This window comes from Thamnophis elegans, chromosome 8 (assembly GCF_009769535.1).
Source record: "Thamnophis elegans isolate rThaEle1 chromosome 8, rThaEle1.pri, whole genome shotgun sequence".
NCBI lineage: Eukaryota > Metazoa > Chordata > Lepidosauria > Squamata > Colubridae > Thamnophis > Thamnophis elegans.
This window is the reverse complement of record NC_045548.1, coordinates 71487308-71504472: the sequence shown is the minus strand read 5'-3', so window position 1 is coordinate 71504472 and position 17165 is coordinate 71487308. Positions and strand designations below refer to the sequence as shown.

The 17165-nt window shown below is 45.8% G+C and overlaps 1 protein-coding gene across 1 annotated transcript in view; it reads right to left on the bottom strand.

The window, feature by feature from the left end:
- Positions 1-16925, bottom strand: part of TG (thyroglobulin) — a gene marked incomplete at its 5' end in the record, with an annotated part of 167551 nt that extends 150626 nt beyond the window's left edge. Inside the window, 8 exon segments of the mRNA XM_032222300.1 lie at positions 1294-2340; positions 3604-3789; positions 6180-6323; positions 9652-9758; positions 11167-11326; positions 12683-12886; positions 14642-14739; positions 16804-16925. Coding sequence (XP_032078191.1) covers positions 1294-2340; positions 3604-3789; positions 6180-6323; positions 9652-9758; positions 11167-11326; positions 12683-12886; positions 14642-14739; positions 16804-16925 — 2068 coding nt within the window.
- Between the last annotated feature and the right edge of the window lie 240 nt (positions 16926-17165).

Genomic DNA, 17165 nt, shown 5'->3' with positions numbered 1-17165 from the left:
AAAATGTGATTGGGTGCTGTTTTCCTCAATCGGCCATCAGGGGGAGCCAGAATGCCTGTTAGCTGTCTCTCTGTTTGTTAGATGCTGGGCTGATCTGATCTGAGTGCCGTGAGCTATTGTAAGTTTTGCAGCTGCTAGCAAACTTTGATTACTGGACTGATTATATGTTACTGGACTATGTTATCTGGATTATCCCTTAACTGAAAAACATTGATGACTGACTGTCTTATCCGTGTATGACTTGGACTGTTTGATGGACTCTGATGCCTCTATTTCCACGAAAGTAAAAGCCTATTTAAACTGCAGTGTCTCTGTATGCTGGTTTGTATGTTCTCCAACACAACTCTCACAATGCTTCGCTGAACGCACTCGCTCTCCCAATGGGGAGTTTACCTAACAACCATGTTATTAACTTAATATAAAAGAGCCCTGATGACACAGCGGTTAAATCACAGCATTGCAGGCTAATTCTGCCCACAGCCTAGAGTTTAATTTTGATGGGCTCAAGATTGACTCACAACCTTCCAATCCTTTCGAGGTTGGTAAAATGAGGACCCAGATTGTTGGGGCAATAGGCTGACATTGTAAATCACCCAAAGAGAGCTGTATAACATTGTGAGGTAGTATAGAAAATGAGCTTATGGTTTTCGGTGCGCACATGCACACCGTCCAGCAAGTTCTCCGTTTTAGTGCCATCCATGCGCACGTGCCAATCAGATGACCAGCATGCATGCTCACCCTGTAAAACAAGACCAGCTCTTCCAGTTTCCAGTACTGCCATATGCACAAAGGCTAGCTGATCCTCACTTGCGCATATGCGTCAGAAACCCGGAAGATGGAAAGTTGGAGGGGGGCGGAAGAAAGAGGTGTATGGAGAGTGGAAGAGGTATATTGGGTTTCTATTTTGGGGGGTATTATTGACAAGAGGAATTGCTGTGATTATTGTTTAATGTTGTATGGCCCCGGCTATGCACAGTATATATGTGACTGTATGAAAATGAAAAATGGAAAATAAAAAAATTACACTGTCAAAAAAAAAGAAACCCGGAAGAGGAATGGGCAATGCCACACATGCCTGGCAACACAGCTCTGCGTGCCACTTTGGGCACGCATGCCACAGGTAGGTCGTCATCATCACGGGTCTAGAGAGAGCAAACTTCTACGAAGTTCTTCCATGAATAGCTTCACATTCTAAGCTCTGTGTAGTCGTATCGTCAGCATCACTCAACATTAGGAGCATCTCACAAACACACCCACCCACCCAAATAATGCATGTGAACATGTGAAACTTACATTGTATGGGGTCTCCAGAATTGGTACGTATCCCTGGGACAGGTGTGCCTTCTGAATTGACGCAGAAACAGTTTTTCCCATGGCACTGGACTGGCAGGAATTTCCCTTCTTTGGTACATGAAGGAACGAACATCTGAGATCCTGCAGGCTGGTCTCTAATTAAGAGTTGCAGACTGGCCCTTTGCTTTTCACACGTTGTAGGGCACCGCGGTTTTGTCCCTCGTACTTTGGATCCGGGGATTTCTTTCCCCCTTAAATCTACGCACCAACACTCCCCTCTCTTACACTGGATCTCCTTGTAGTTCCCATCTTCCGTGCAGTCTGGCACGAAGGCATCGTTGTCCTCTTCCGTGCAGTCTCTTGCTTTCAACAGAATCTTCACCACATCGCCTAAATCTTTGGTGACAGTTTCTGGCACAGAAATCACATGCTGCAGAAAAGTGAAAAACTCGGGGGCCTCAAGAAGAGAAGCAAGGAATTTGACGGCATTCTGGTTGTCCTCTAAATTAACCGTACGTCCAAAGCCGTCAACAAGAGATTGGCTCAGGTTGAACTTCTCCTGGGAGCTTCCCTGCAACAGTTGACCAGCCAGTTCACTGAATCCGCTTCTCATCCCAACTTGCTGGAAATACTTGTCCAAATTAAATTTGCTGTTGGGACCAAGAGCTCCTGTCAGGTTAAACTGGGCAAGGTTCTTCAAGAACATCCCACCAAAAAGGTTTTCTTGGAATCTCTTGGGGTTGTTGGTGAACCGTAGAGCAACCTGAGCAAGTTCTCGGGAGGGAAACATCCCACCAACCGCTTCGCCGAGGAGCGTTTCGTATGTGAAGAGCTGAGCGGCGCTGTTACCCCCTGAGATGGAAGACGGCTCCGTGGAGCCCACCAAAAAGTCCTTGAATAGAAAGGGACAAAATCTTGAGGAGCCAATGATCTTCCGTGGCTCTTGAGGAGCAGAAAACAAATTGTTATGACTGAAATGTCCAACGGGGCCATAGAAAAGCCTGGAGAGAGATACTAGTCTCTCCGAGACACAGGTGGGCTCCTTGTCTAGACAAAGGAAAGGATAACAGGAGGTTAATTATTATGAAGGACACAAGAAGAGGCCAAGAACCAGGCCCATATGATCATCTGTGATGGACATGTGTGAAAACAAAGAATTATTGGATAAGAATACATACATGGTTAGAAAAAAAAATGTTAAAACTACATTTAGATTATAAGCCAGACATATTTTTGTTAGGTATACAAATGGTCTAAGTCAGGTGTGGAATTCAGTAGAATTTGAACCGGTTTGGGTGAACCGGATGCTAATTTTACAGTAGTTGCCAGGACTGGCTGGCCCTGCCCACCCTGCCCCACCCCTCCCAGGAGTCTACATGTGGGACTGTAATGATTCTAGACTGATGACTCATTTAACTCCACCCCACCTCTGTCTGCTTTTCTCCTACAATGAAACTTCTTTCAGTTGATGCAGCCCAGCACCTAATATTTAAAGTAAATTACTTGTGATCAAGGAGGTGATGATCCATTAAGATTAGCAGCCATTAATGACCTATCCTCCTTGAAGTGTTTTGTTCTCTTCGAAAACCCTCCAAACTGGAGGTCGCCCCTAAAGATGGCCCAAAATTCCACAAAATAAATCTGCATCGTATTACATAGAACAGCTTTCCTTTCTTGGAGTTTTGTTTCAATACTCTCATCAAACTAATGAGAAGAGGAGGGGGGAAAACCTTTATCTCTGTGTATTTTAAGAACATAAGAGTAACTCCGCTGGATCAGCCAAGGTCCAGCATTTGTTTATCCTTATGAACAGTTAAATCAAGGGTGTCAAACTCAAGGCCCATGGGCTGCATCCGGCCCACAGGTTGCTTAGATCTGGCCCGTGGGACCACCCTGAAAATGGGGTGGAGGACCAGACCATGGTGCTTCTGCCAGTGAAAACGGAGCTTGTGGCCATCCCAAGGTCCATTTTTGCTGGCAGAGGGTTTCAGGAGGCTGTCACAGCCAAAAACGGAGCTTGGGAGTCTGTTTTCTCTGACAGAGCGCTTGGGGCACCACCTGACACAAGTGACGTCGAGCTGGCCATGCCCACTCTGGCCACGGCCACCCCAATGTCAAACACAACCCTGATGTGGCCCTCAATGAAATTGAGTTTGACACCCCTGGTTATATGTTTCTGGGGAATTTAGAAAGAAGAAATTCACTGCTATTGCATTGCAATTGATATTTGGAGGATTTTTTCTACAGTTTTGAGATAACATTAAGTTAGGAATGAAAATCCTTGATGAGCATGTTTCTGGCTTAACCTACCACACATCGGTTTCTGTCCTCTCCTTCTTGTTCCAGGGATCTCCTGTCCTCTGCTGTCGACACACCAACATTCTCCATTCAGTTGACATTGTGTTGGCTTGTAGGCACCATTATCTTCACACAATGGTTTATAATCCTCCTCAAAACGAGTGGCAGTGAAATACTCTATTTCACACTTGGAGGGGCCTTCAAAAGAAAAGAACTACAAAGTGTAAGAGAACCAATTTTTCATTCACGTGGACATTTGTTCCTGTATCTGAAAAATATCCTGAAAAAAATCGGTCTAATGGAAAAATTCAGGAAGAAGAAAACTTGAGCCAGTGGACTTTAGGATTTTAATTACACCAGTATTGATTTGGCTGTGCTCCATATTCTGCATTTTTACTGTTGAACATACACACACACACACACACACACACACACACACAGTTAGATATAAATATAACTGTGTGTGTGGTGTGCTCTATCTCTATCGTTATCTCTACCTACCTACCAGAGGTGGGTTCCTACCAGTTCGCACCTATTCGGTAGAACCGGTTCGTCAAATCTACCGAACCGGTTAGAAGAGGTTCCACCAGTGGACCCGGAAAGCAGGCCACACCTACAGAAGAGGTTCCAAAAATTTTTGAAACCCACCACTGCTACATACATACATACATACATACATACATACATACATACACACACACACACACACACACACACACACACACACACACAGAGGGAGGGAGGGAAGGAGAGAGAGAGAGAGAGAGAGAGAGAGAGAAGGGAGAGAAATATAACAATAAATCAATAAAAATAAGAACAATCCTCTGTTCAACTACTATGGGTGGAATAGGAGGAGAACCATCTCATCCCACAAAGAACGACACAGGTAGTCCTTGACTTATGACCACAACTGAGCCCAAAATTCCCATCGCTAAGCAAGACAGTTGTTAAATGTGTTTTGCCCCCATTTTACAACCGCCTCCTGCCGATCACCTCCTCGAGACCGATTAGATCTCATAGATTAGGCCTCCTCCGAGTGCCATCTGCCAGCCAGTGCCGGCTGGCTACTACGCGGAGGAGAGCCTTTTCAGTGGCAGCTCCGACCCTCTGGAACGATCTCCCCGTGGCGATTCATACCCTCACCACCCTTCAGACCTTCCGCACAGCCCTCAAGAACTGGCTATCCCGCCAGGCCTGGGGGTAAAGATTTGATCCGCCCCCACCCGAATGTTGAATGAATGTTGTTTGCTTTTTAATTATGTGTTATGTTATATGTTACTGTTTGTATCCCCCTCCCTATAAGTTGTTAGCCGCCCTGAGTCCCCTCAGGGAAAAGGGCGGCCTATAAATAAACTTATTCCTATTCCTATTCCTATTCCTATTGCCACCGTTGCTAAGTGAACAACTGCAGTTGTTAGTGACACGGTCATAAAGTGAATCTGCCTTCCCCATTCACTTTGCTTGTCAGAAGGTCCCCAAAGGGGACACTGCAACCGTCATAAATATGAGACAGTTGCCAAGTGTCCGAATTTTGATCATGTGACCATGGGGGATATTGCAACGGCTGTAAGTGTAAAAACCAGTCATAAGTCATTTTTTTCAGTGCCGTTGAAACTTTGAATGGTCACTAAACAAATGGTTATAAGTCGAGGATTAGCTGTAGATGTTGACCTGCTGTTCTGTCCCAAGCCTCTGATATATACTGACGCAGACTTGGCTGTCTGCCACAACTAAGGAGGGAGATAAGCAACCCCTTGGCTAGGAGCCCAGAAAATTATCTCTATGAAAACAAGGCTTGAACTCATGAAATTCTCCCCATCTTTCACTACGCCTGGATTAGTAAAGTGTTGTTTCCAGCAAAGTTCCCCTCCCGTCGCCCCACCTATAAGCTCTCCGGGAGGGGACAATCAGTAGCCACCTGTTCCTATTTCCTTCTGTGAGCCTTTTTCCAAAGCTGCTCCCTCCTCCTCTCAGCCCTACGCATATGTACGTCAGGGACAACCTCCCTCTGTTCTTCCTCACTGGCCTCTCTAATCCCTGCTCTGACTCCGAACACCCCACTAGAGTCTTCCTCAGCCTCCAGGGCAGTCCCATCGTGTTCATCACTGTCAGATTCCACCAACAGCTCAGCCGGCTGCTGTTGGGCCACAACACCTGCCTTCTTTGGATTTGTGTTTTCTAAACCCACAGAACTTTTTGCTACAGACTGTCAAGCTTCAAAATTTGCTTTTGCTGTTTCAGCCATTTTCGATTCTCAGCTTGCCAACCACCCCGAGGGGGAGGGAGAAGCAGAATGGAATGTACACTCTCGGCAACGAGAGAACAGCCATGGGAACCAAGGACACTTCAACAGGTGTTTGCCAGAGCCAAAGAGACTTTCTCACAACAATAGTACGAAACACAATTGGACAATGTGACCTGGCTTAAATAGGGGGAGGGAGAATCTATACTTGAACTGTACAGGTTAGTGTGGGAAATAGCTGGATCTGGTTTTGCTTTCGGATGTGCCAAAATGATGTACTCAATAAAGCCCTGCATAAGAAGATCAGATCATCTCTATCATACTCAGCTGGAACCTTGACACGTACATCTGAATCTGCCCGTTGTTGCCAGCTGTACTCCTAGGAAACGTCTCTGTAGGATCCTGTACATGCTACTTTCAGCAAAGGTGGGAACCGGTTCCAGCGACGCAAAAACAGTGTCGTACACATTTTCGAGCAACATTTCCAGGCCTGGGAAAGAAGAGAACGTTTTAGAAGAGCCCTTCAAGAGAAGCTTCCCCTTCCCGCCCCCAAACGAGACTGGAAAAAATGGATTGACTATACACAAAACAAATACGGGACTAAGAAATTCCAGATAGCCTATGCTTAAGATTAGGAATAATTTAAACTGCTCAAAGTTTGTGCAACAGGAAGAAGCTGAGTTCAACGCAGAGATGTTATTGACTTTCTTTTTTTTTAAATTTCCTTTGTCTTAATATATTTTAGACTATGTTTGTTAAAAATCTACACCGTGTACGGGCTCTGGGAAGTCGGGGGGGGAGGGGGGATATATAGTATGTGCTAGATTTTAAAGTAACACGATTGCACTTGTATACTGTTGCTCTTTAACTCCAGTGTAAAAATAGGACAAGCTGAATATATTAATAGATAGTAGAAATACACCGAAGGGAGGAGTAGAGGGATAGAAGAAAGAGGGGTAGAGAGGGTGGGAGAGAGGCTTGGAGGGAGAGTGAGAAGGAAGGGAGGGAGTGTATGGGGAGAGAGGCGTGGTAGAGGGGGAGGGGAAGTAGGGTAGAGGGGAATGATGGTGGGAAGACGGAAAGTTGGAGGGGGGCGAAAGAAAGGGTGTATGGAGGGTCGAAGAGGTACATTGGGTTTCTATTTTGGGGGGTATTATTGACAAGAGGAATGGCTGTGTTTATTGTTTAATGTTATATGGCCCCGGTTCTGTACAGTATATGTGTGACTGTACAAAAATGAAAATGGAAAATAAAACACATTTACACACACACAAAAAAAAGAAGAGAAATAAAAAAAGAAAAAATAATAATAATTTAAAAAAAGAGAAGCTTCCCCTTCCGCTAATCAAACCTCTTTTCTTTTTTATTTGATTAGGATACATCAAATGGATCCTAGGACGGCAAAGATGACTAATCAGCAAGTACTGGAGGGCATAACAGCAGATAGGACATTAGAAGGCAAAGATTACAAAGCTGCATCTCATTTACTTTGGCCGTATCAGGCGGTGTGGGTGAGAGGGGGAAGCAATTATGTCGGGAAGAATCCATTTTAAACAGGGGTGGGATTGAAAAGTGTTAGCAACCAGTTCTCTGCACAGTTGCTGGGTGGGCGTGGCCATGGAGGCGTGGCCTAGTTGGCTTCCTGCTACAAGGGGCAGGGTGGGATTTTCACCCTCCCCAGGCTCCGGAGGCTTTCCTCAAGCCTCCGGGAGGGTGAAAATGGCCTCCCCTGGGCTCCAGAAGCCCTCCGGAGGCTGGAAATTGACTCATTTCTGATACTTTCACTAGGTCTGTTTTTCGCCCTAACATAGCCTCCGCACGGACCCTGAACTTACCTGGCATGCAAAATGGGCTGCGTGGAGACTCCTGGGAGGGGCGGAGTGGGGTGGGCGGGGATCAGCCAGTCGTTGCAAACACCGGTTCGGCGAACCAGGTTAAAATGAACATCACCCAAACCTGTCCGAACCAGCTGAATCCCACTCCTGATTTTAAATCCTCATTTAAAAGATAAACTTAGTCAACTGGCTAGAAGATCAAAACTTCTGCAAAATTAAACGGGACTGTCCGTACATTAAATGCATTTATACAAATTTATGTCTCGGGACAGCGGAGGGGATTTTAACAAGCAAGTACTGGAAGAGCTCACACCAGTCATGTCACTGGAAGGCAAAAGTCACAAAACTGAGTCTCATTTATTTTGGCCACATCATGTGGAGGAATTCTATGGAGAAAGCAATTATGCTTGGAAGAGCTATCGGAAAAAGGGAACCAGGCCTCCAAAGAACATGGTGGCTGGACACCATCAAAGCTGACACCAGCCAGAGCATGGAACAACTCAAAGAAATAGTAGAAGGTTGTCTATGGAGGTTCTCCATCATCCAGGTCATGGTTGTCCCAAAGGTGCTTTTTCAAGAGGCAACTGGACTTTCTGTTTTTTCTTTGAAGATGTTTTGCTTCAACTCTGCTCAGGAAGCTTCTTGGAGGAAAAGCGAGACGTCTTCAAAGAAAAACCAGAAAGTCCAGTTGCCTCTTGAAAAAAGCACCTTTGGGATAGCGCAAGGTTGGAATATTTGGAGACATCTGGTCCATAGAATCCCCGGCTCAAGGTTGATTGAACCGAGGTGGTGCAGTGGGTAGAGTGCAGTACTGCAGGCCACTTCAGCTGACTGTTATCTGCAGTTCAGCGGTTCTAATCTCACCGGCTCAAGGTTGACTCAGCCTTCCATCCTTCCAAGGTGGGTGAAATGAGGACCCAAACTGTGGGGGCGATATGCTGACTCTGTAAACCGCTTAGAGAGGGCTGAAAGCCCTATGAAGCGGTATATAAGTCTAACTGCTATTGCTATTGCTATTCCGTCCTTCCGAGGTCAGTAAAACGAGGAGCGAGATTGTTGGGGCCAACATGCTGACTCTGTAAACCACTCGGAGCATGCTATAAAGCACTCTGAAGCAATATATAAGTCTAAATGCTATTGCTATTAATGTATTGGCTCACAAAAATGCTTTCCTTTGCAAAACCAACAGCTAGAATTCAATGACATCAAGATGGAGCTCAAACCAACCCAAATCGGTTGTCTATCCTCAAGTCCAATTTCCTACTGATGGGAAGCACCTCCATTTCGTCTGGATTTAAGTTTCGCTTGTGCTCTTTCCTCCCGTCTTTGAAGAGGATCATGGCTTGGATAGTCTTGGATCTCTTCTTGTTCCAAACCAGATTTACCATATTTTTCAGAGTATAAGATACCTTTTTCCACCAAAAAAAGAGAGTGAAAATCCGGGTGCGTCTTATACAGTGAATGCAGCATTTTTGGCCTCCCGAAACCTCACCCCCTTCACAAAAATGGACTTGCAGAGGGTTTAGGAGGCCTATAAAGTGCTCTTGGGGGCTGGGGAGGGTAAAAATGAGCCAAAAACGGGCCATTTTTGTTTGTTTTTGCCCCCCGCAGACCCCAGGAGCACTCTACAAGCCTCCCAAAGCCTATGCATACTCTGTTTTCCCCCCCAAAAAAGGGGGAGTGCGTTTTCACGAAAAAATGGACCGTTTTTTGCTCATTTTTGCCCCCCCAGCCCCCAGGAGCACTTTGTAGGCCTCTCAAACTCTCTGCATGCCCCGTTTTTCACAAAAAAAATGAGGCGTGCAGAGCGTTTGGGAGGCCTGCAGAGTGCAAAAACTTTTTTAAAATTTACCTCTTCAAAATCTTGGTGCGTCTTATACTCCAGTGCGTCTTATACTCCGAAAAATATGGAACCTTTTGCTAGGCAAAAGGTATTCACCTACTAAGTTTTCACTTTTAGGAGGCTCTTGCAGGTAGGCTCACCTGTATCTTCTAGTTCTCTCCCAAGGCTGTCTGTACAATGACAGTATCCGTTGATTTCAGGGAACAAATTTCTGAAGGAACTAAATGTTAAGAACGCTTTGGGGAATCTGAAAAAGAAATCCAGCCATTAGAAAATTCAGTATAGATTTTTGTTGGGTATAATGATGGTGGGTTATGATAAAGGGACTATATATTTAGTTTTGCATGTACTGACAGCAGCAAGGATTGTATTTGCACAGTATTGGAAAAATGAGAACACTCCATCAGATGAGGATGCAATTCAGGAAATATTAGACTGTGCAGAGATGGATAGATTGACTTTAAAAATAAAAGGCAAAGAAGACACAGAATATTACTTGACATGGAATAGATTTTATGAGTGGTTAGAGATAAGAGGTAGAAATTAGATGATGAAAGATTATTGCTAAGCATGAATTAAATATAAAGGTGGTTTATAATTATAAATATCCCAATATAATTAACAGAATTATGAATAAGCTAATATAAACAGAAATTGAGCTAAACCTATTCTGATATATTATTACTATTGTTACCAGTATACCTGTTAATATTTCATTTTGTTCTCTCTTTGTTTTTCTTTTGTAACTGATATGCCCTGACAATACACTGTATTCAAAATGTTTGGGAATTAAAAAAAGAAAAAAGAAAGAAAATTCAATATAGATTTGAGATTTTCCATGATGTAGCAAGGGACATTATGGCCACTCCTTTGATATATGATTAGCATATTATTGTTTATATTCTAATGTACAGACCAGAGAATGATCCTTTCAAGAAACAGATTTTCATGCTTCAGGAATTAAGCTGTAACAGGACGCTCTTTGTTCTATTCACAGATTGTCTTCAACTTATTTTTGAGGGATGGGAAATGGAAGTGATAATAATATGGGTGTTAACCCCGAAGTGAGCCTGGCTGAGGCTATCTTGGAGGCTTCAGGGTTTCCAGAAGGAAGATGAAGAGATAGGGAAGGGGGAAAATAAATAGCTGGGGTTTTATAATCAAAGCAAAACGTTTTCCTGTGGGAACCAAGGACATGCCAACAGGTAGCTGGGGAGAGGAGGGGCAAAGTTACCAGGCAACCAGCCAGCACCTCAATTGGACAATGTGACTGATGACTTGTGGAAAGGGGGGGGGGGGAATTCTCATTTTTTTTAATTAGGTGAAAACAGTGGAAACATTCCCAGTCGGTTTTCACCTGTTGTGCCAATATGATGTATCCAATAAATTGTTCTTTGATGAATCTACCTGCCTCAAAGTTCTGCTTTCCATGATTGCATTACTTAGATCATTATTCCCTCCTATTAAATATGAGAAAATATCAGCTTTGAATCAGGGTATTTCACTTGGAACTATGTTCAAGTCTCCTTCCAAACGTATCACCACCGATAGTCGAGATTATCTCAACTCATGGTGCTTTTACTGGGCTTAGAATGTCTTTCTATCTTCCTCAATGGCAGGACTAGGCACTAAGCATTGCAAAAAGTCCTTCCTACCTGTTAAAATGATGGATGAGATCAAAGACCATCCTATCGGTTGTGTTGACAAACTTGCATTGGACAGGCAGGAATTCTCCATCAGCTGAGCACTGAGGAGGGGTCTTTTCCCCAACGCCATGCAGAATGCGGCGGTCTCGGATCTCACACCGGCCAGGACCTGACAAGCAAAAATATTTTGTTTATTCTAACTTCTTTCTTCTCAAAATATCAGTTGTCAAACTTTTCAAAGAGATTTCAGAAGAGATTTCCTCCCCATCCTGTATCCATTGCTCATTCTCATCTCTTTATCAAGAAGGTTGGTTTATTCCCATCTATTTCTCACTGCTTTTCTAACTTTGAGAAGAGAAAGGATGACTGACAGGTTAAAAAGATAATGATGACAAGGAAGGAAGAGGAAGGGAGGGAGGGAGAGAGGGAGGGAAAGGAAAATGGAAGGGAAAGAAAGGAAAGGAATGGAGGGAGTGAGGAAGAAGGGAGGGAGGGATGGAGGAAGGGAGGAAGGAAGAGAAGGAAGGAAGGGAAACAAGAAGGAAGAAAGAAAGGAGGGAGGGGAGGAGGGAGGGAGGAAGGATGGGAAGCAAGAAGGAAGGGAGGGAGGGAGGGAGGGAGGGAGGGAGGAGGGAGGAAGGAAGGAAAAGAAGGAAGGGAAGGGAAATGGAAGGGAAAGAAAGGAAAGGAATGGAGGGAGGGAGGAAGAAGGGAGGGAGGGAGGAAGAAAAGGGAAGGGAAAGGAAGGAAGGAGGGGAAGCAAGAAGGAAGAAAGGAAGGAGGGAGGGAGGAAGGAAGGAAGGAAAAGAAGGAAGGAAAATGGAAGGGAAAGAAAGGAAAGGAATGGAAGGAGGGAGGAAGAAGTGAGGGAGTGATGGAGGAAGGGAGGAGGAAGAAAAGGGAAGGGAAGGGAAGAAAGGAAGGGAAGGAAGGGATGGGGAGGGCGGGAGGAAGGATGGGAAGCAAGAAGGAAGGAGGAAGGAGGGAGGGAGAGAGGGAGGAAGGAAGGAAAAAGGAAGGAAGGAGGAAGGAAGGAAGGAAGGAGGGAGGGAGGGAAGGAAGGAAGGAAGGAAGGAAGGAAGGAAGGAAGGAAGGAAAAACAGACACTGGAACTTGAAATAAAACCGTATTTTGTATTTAGCTCTTCAGCTCTTCAACTATTTTTGCAGAACACTTAACCAATTTTCTGCATTTTGCAGTACTTCAAAGTAAGAATTCCTTGAAATGACTTGGCTTGAAGATTTCACTAAGCCAGAAAAGGGAAGCCTGGTTAAAACTAATTAGGTTGAGGAAGTTCTGCAAATGCAATCTTGGTATTTAAAGGCCTTGGTTTCAGCATGTCGTGAAAACAGACGGCCTCTGAATATGATCACCCCTTTCAAATGTGCCTCTGAAGACTTCGTTGAAGAAAGAAACCTGCCTTCTGGATCGGTCAATGGGGAATGAGCTTGGTTAGGAAAGGAACGGAATCTCGCATGACTACCTCTGGTTTAAACGCCTAATTATGTTTTGACTAATGACTTACATTGCCTTGGTTTCCCTTTCTGTCTGGTCCCGTAAATCTCCATCCCTTCGCTGTCCACGCACCAGCATTGTTCCAGAGCCAAGTCACACTGTACGGGATCAAAGTCACCCGAATCCAGACACTGTGGGATGTAGGCAGTTTCACTGCTGTTGATGTAGCGGCTGACCAGAATCTGCTGTTTTTGAAGCTGGCAGAAGGACAAACCTACAGCAGGAAAAAACACGAAGTCAGCCAACACATCCAACCTACTCTTGCTTGTGTTTCGCTACCAGGCAGTGAGGATCTTCTGCAGTAGTGGGTTTCAAAAATTGTTCGAACCTACTATGTGGGTGTGGCCTCCTTTGTGGGAGTGGCTTGCCACCCATGTGACCGGATGAGAGTGGCTTGCCGCCCATGTGACCGGATATGAATATGCCAACGACACTTGTCAGAACCACCTTAAATTACCTCACACGCAGCACTGGCATGCATAAGAATATGATGTAAACTTGTTTTTTAAAAGGCATCTTTGGTTTGCGTTAAAACAACTTCAACACATGCAATGTTCTGATTGCACCACAAACGCAGTAGTCATCCTTACCTTTCACAGAGGCACTGGGTTTTATAAATATGAGCATGATAGTGTAGAATAATCATATCCAAGGACCAGTGGTGGGTTTCAAAAAATTTTGGAACCTCTTCTGTAGGTGTGGCCTGCTTTCCGGGTCCACTGGTGGAACCTCTTCTAACCGGTTCGGTAGATTTGACGCACCGGTTCTACCGAATAGGTGCAAACTGGTAGGAACCCACCTCTGGTCTGCTGTGAACTCTGGGGAGAGTGGATGGGAGCATGATATTTGAGGGAAAGCGAAAGTAGCTTCTGTATCTCCCCAAGATGCTGCTTCAAGGTTACCCGGCTGGGAGAAGACGACAGCTGCATACCAAGCTATGCTTGAAGTGACCATTTTGAAAACTTCTTGCTTGAACCTGATTGCTCATGAGGTGGTCAGCGATAGGAGGCAGTTATTGATATCCGACACCGAAGGCAAATGATAACTGTTGGATGGCCCTGGCCCTATCTCTACCTCTGATGCAGAGCCCCCATCAGAGCCTTCCCCAAACTCCAGGACTGGCCCGTGTTCCTCCCCAACCTCCTCACTGTCCGAATCTGCCGCCAGCTCTGCTGGCTGCTGGCGGGTCACAATATTAACATCCCACTGTGTTGTGGCCCGGCAGGAGCCGTTGGAGCTGCCGCCAGACTCCGACAGCGAGGGGTCTTATGAGTCGGTTCTGGAGGAGGTGGAGGACCCTGGACAGGGTGCCGACTCCGAGCAGGGCAAGGAGAGACTGGTTGGCCACCAGGTGGCGCCGGAGCCTTGTATCAATGGGGAGGAGACAAGAGGGAGTGATCCGGAAAACACCTGTGAGTTGTTTCGGGATGCACACCGTCGAAGGGCTACTCGTGGCAAGAACAATTGCGTAATTATAGGAGATGATTACGCTCAGCTGATGCTTATTAAGATCCTCTCCTGATTATAAAAGAGACTGCTTGTGCCGCACCCTTTTGCAGAAGTCAACGTTCATGTTAAGGACTAACAAGAAAAAAACTTGGCAGGCTGAATTGCTGCCAGAGTTTGCATTGCTCCCAAGTTTTGTAGGACTTGCTGCCAGAGTGCTTATCTCTTTGTTTATGTGGCTTGCAGCCAACAAGAGTCTGGACTGATTGAAAGAAACATTCTCCTTTACGTTGGTTTCGGCTTTCGTTCCTGGACGGAGAAGGGGGGGGGGGTCCGAACACCACTATATGTGGTGTTACACCACTATATACACCACTATATGTCCCAAAATGTATCTTGAATGCAGGAAAGAAATATATCTGAGAGGTGAGTCTCTCTCTCTCTATCTCTCATACATAAACACAAATGCAGACCACAATTCTTTGTGTTTTGAAATAAAAGTTCAGAACAAGGAGGAACTTACAAGTCAGAGACGATCCAGACTGCCTAGTGCCTGTGACCTCAATGCCTTTTTCATCGACACACCAGCAGGAAATCCCATTTTTATTGCATTGTATGTTCCTGGTGGACAAAATAGTGATTTCCAACATTATTACGCTTTTTAGACATGCATTAAGACTGACAAGCCTTTGTAAGAAGCATCAGATGTTATTTTCCAAACATTAGCTCATTTGCTATTGCTTTGATCCTCTGGGCCACTGTAAGGAAGGAAGTGAGCCAAAGCCTTTTTGCAGTGACGTGCGGTGGGGTTTATGGTTTGGTGAGGCAGTCTTCTCCCCCGACATCCCACTGTCTAAAGCGCTTTCTTTCTTTCGCCCGCCTGAGCTCTGACACTTTTTTAGAGGCTTTTTTAAACAGTTAAGCACTAAGCAGAGTCATCCATGGTGACTCTGGCAGCAACTAGCTCAGCCTGACCTCAGCTCTTGCCTTTTTCCTTTTACATTTTTTTTCTTTTCATGATGACAGTGGTGAGGCTCCGCCTCCTCTGCCTCCCCTGACTGCACGTCACTGCCTTTTTGAGCTGATACCGTCCATAAAAATTAAATCAGTGTTTCTCAACCTCGACAGTTTTGAAATGTGTGGACTTCCAACTACCAGAATTCCTGACTGGTTTGTTTATGGGTATTTCCAGATCAGAAGTATCTCAGATAGCATTTTAATGCAGGGGTCCCCAAACATGGCTACTTTAAGATTTATGGACTTCAACTTCCAGAATTCCCCAGCCAGTACCGGTTGCAGTGAGGCCCAGCACCAACTACATGAATGTGCGCAGCGCACACATGTGTCCTTACCTCTTGTGATGCCTCTGCGAGGCTCCACAACACTCAAGCTGCTCGGTGGAGCGTCGTGCAGGCGCCGTGCACTCTGTGCATGGAAGCGCCGAAGAGCTCAAATACAGGTAAGGAGCTTGAGCAGATGGGTGGGCCCTCCAGAGCACCATACCGGAACGGTACCTGGTGCTCCGGGCAGGCACCGGTATGCCTGTACCAGGGCATACCGGCTGCAATCCTACATGGCATCAGACCTGGGTACCTGAGAGACCGCCTCCTGCCGATTACCTCTCTCAGACCAATTAGATCTCACAGGTTAGGTCTCCTCCGGATTCCATCTGCCAGCGACTCCCCGGGGGAGAGCCTTCTCTGTTGCAGCTCCGGCCCTCTGGAACGAGCTCCCTGTCGAGATCCGGACCCTTACTACCCTCCCGGCCTTCTGCAAAGCCACCAAGTCCTGGCTGTTCCAGCAGGCCGGGGGGTCTGAGAAACATCTACCTCCACGGAAATTGTGAATGTTGGTTTGTTTTTAATATGTTGTCTTTGTCTCGTTTCCCCCTTTCCCTTGTCTTATGTGAGCCGCCTGGAGTCCTCCGGGAGTGGGCGGCATACAAGACAAATAAATAAATAAATAAATAAACCCACCACTGCCCTGGTTATATCTGGTTTCTCTTAGGTGGTCACGGTGATAGGCAAATTAGGCAGGGGTAACATTTAATTTTTTTTCCTACCAGTTCTGTGGCGGAGGGATTCTGTGACTGAGTGGGCATGGCCAACTCGATGTCACTCATACCCACTCAGTCACATGACCCACACACACACCAAGCCACGCCCACAGAACCCGGTAGGAAAAAATGTGTGCATGGGCACAAGAAGGGCTCGTAGTGAATGTTGTGGCAGAGAGAAGGTGAACGTTTCTCCCGCCATTCACAGCGGAGCTGCTGCTTCCTTTATGGTATCTTCCCCACAGCCCCCTCCCTCCCAGGGACTACCTTAATGGGACAGGCTGCAGCAGCTGTGCTGTGAATGGAGAGAGAAATATTCGGATTGGGTGGGCGGGTTGAGCAGCCGGAAGAGCGGAGCGAGCAGCCGGAAGGGTGAATGGCGAGGAGGTGAGCAAGTGGGTAACCAAGCAGGTGACTAAGTGGGTGTGAGTGGGGCCAACCAGAGGTGATTTTTACCGGTTCAGCGAACTGATTCAAATAGTCCCTACCAGTTCACCAGAGCCAGTCTAATCCGGCTGAATGTCACCCCTGAAACTAGGACACTGCAGATGTGCTGAACCAAAATCCCCATCTTTCTCCCCTTGCAGTTAACCGTTCTTCCAAGAAATTGGAAATTGTGCCAACATTACCTAAACTGTCCATCTTCTGAGCATTGAGGGATGTAGTCTTCTCCATCACGAAAGGCCTTCTCCCTCTGAAGTTCACATGGACGAAGGGGCTGGGTTTCAGCCTCATACTCTACATTCAGAAGAAGGCAAAGTTATGGTAGCAAATCCCTTCCTCGTATCCTAACCTCTCTTTGCTCTTTTTCACTTTTTATCCTAAGGACTGAAGAAAGACACACGAAGGAGTGGGCTGCTATGGGTTTGCTTCTGAGCCAGGGCTGAGAACAGGCAAAACTGTGGAATCGTTGCAAATTTCCGGTGTGTGTGTGTGTTATAGTTTCTCAAACAGGACCTGTTACTCAGAAAGCCCACTTCTAAGGGTGCAG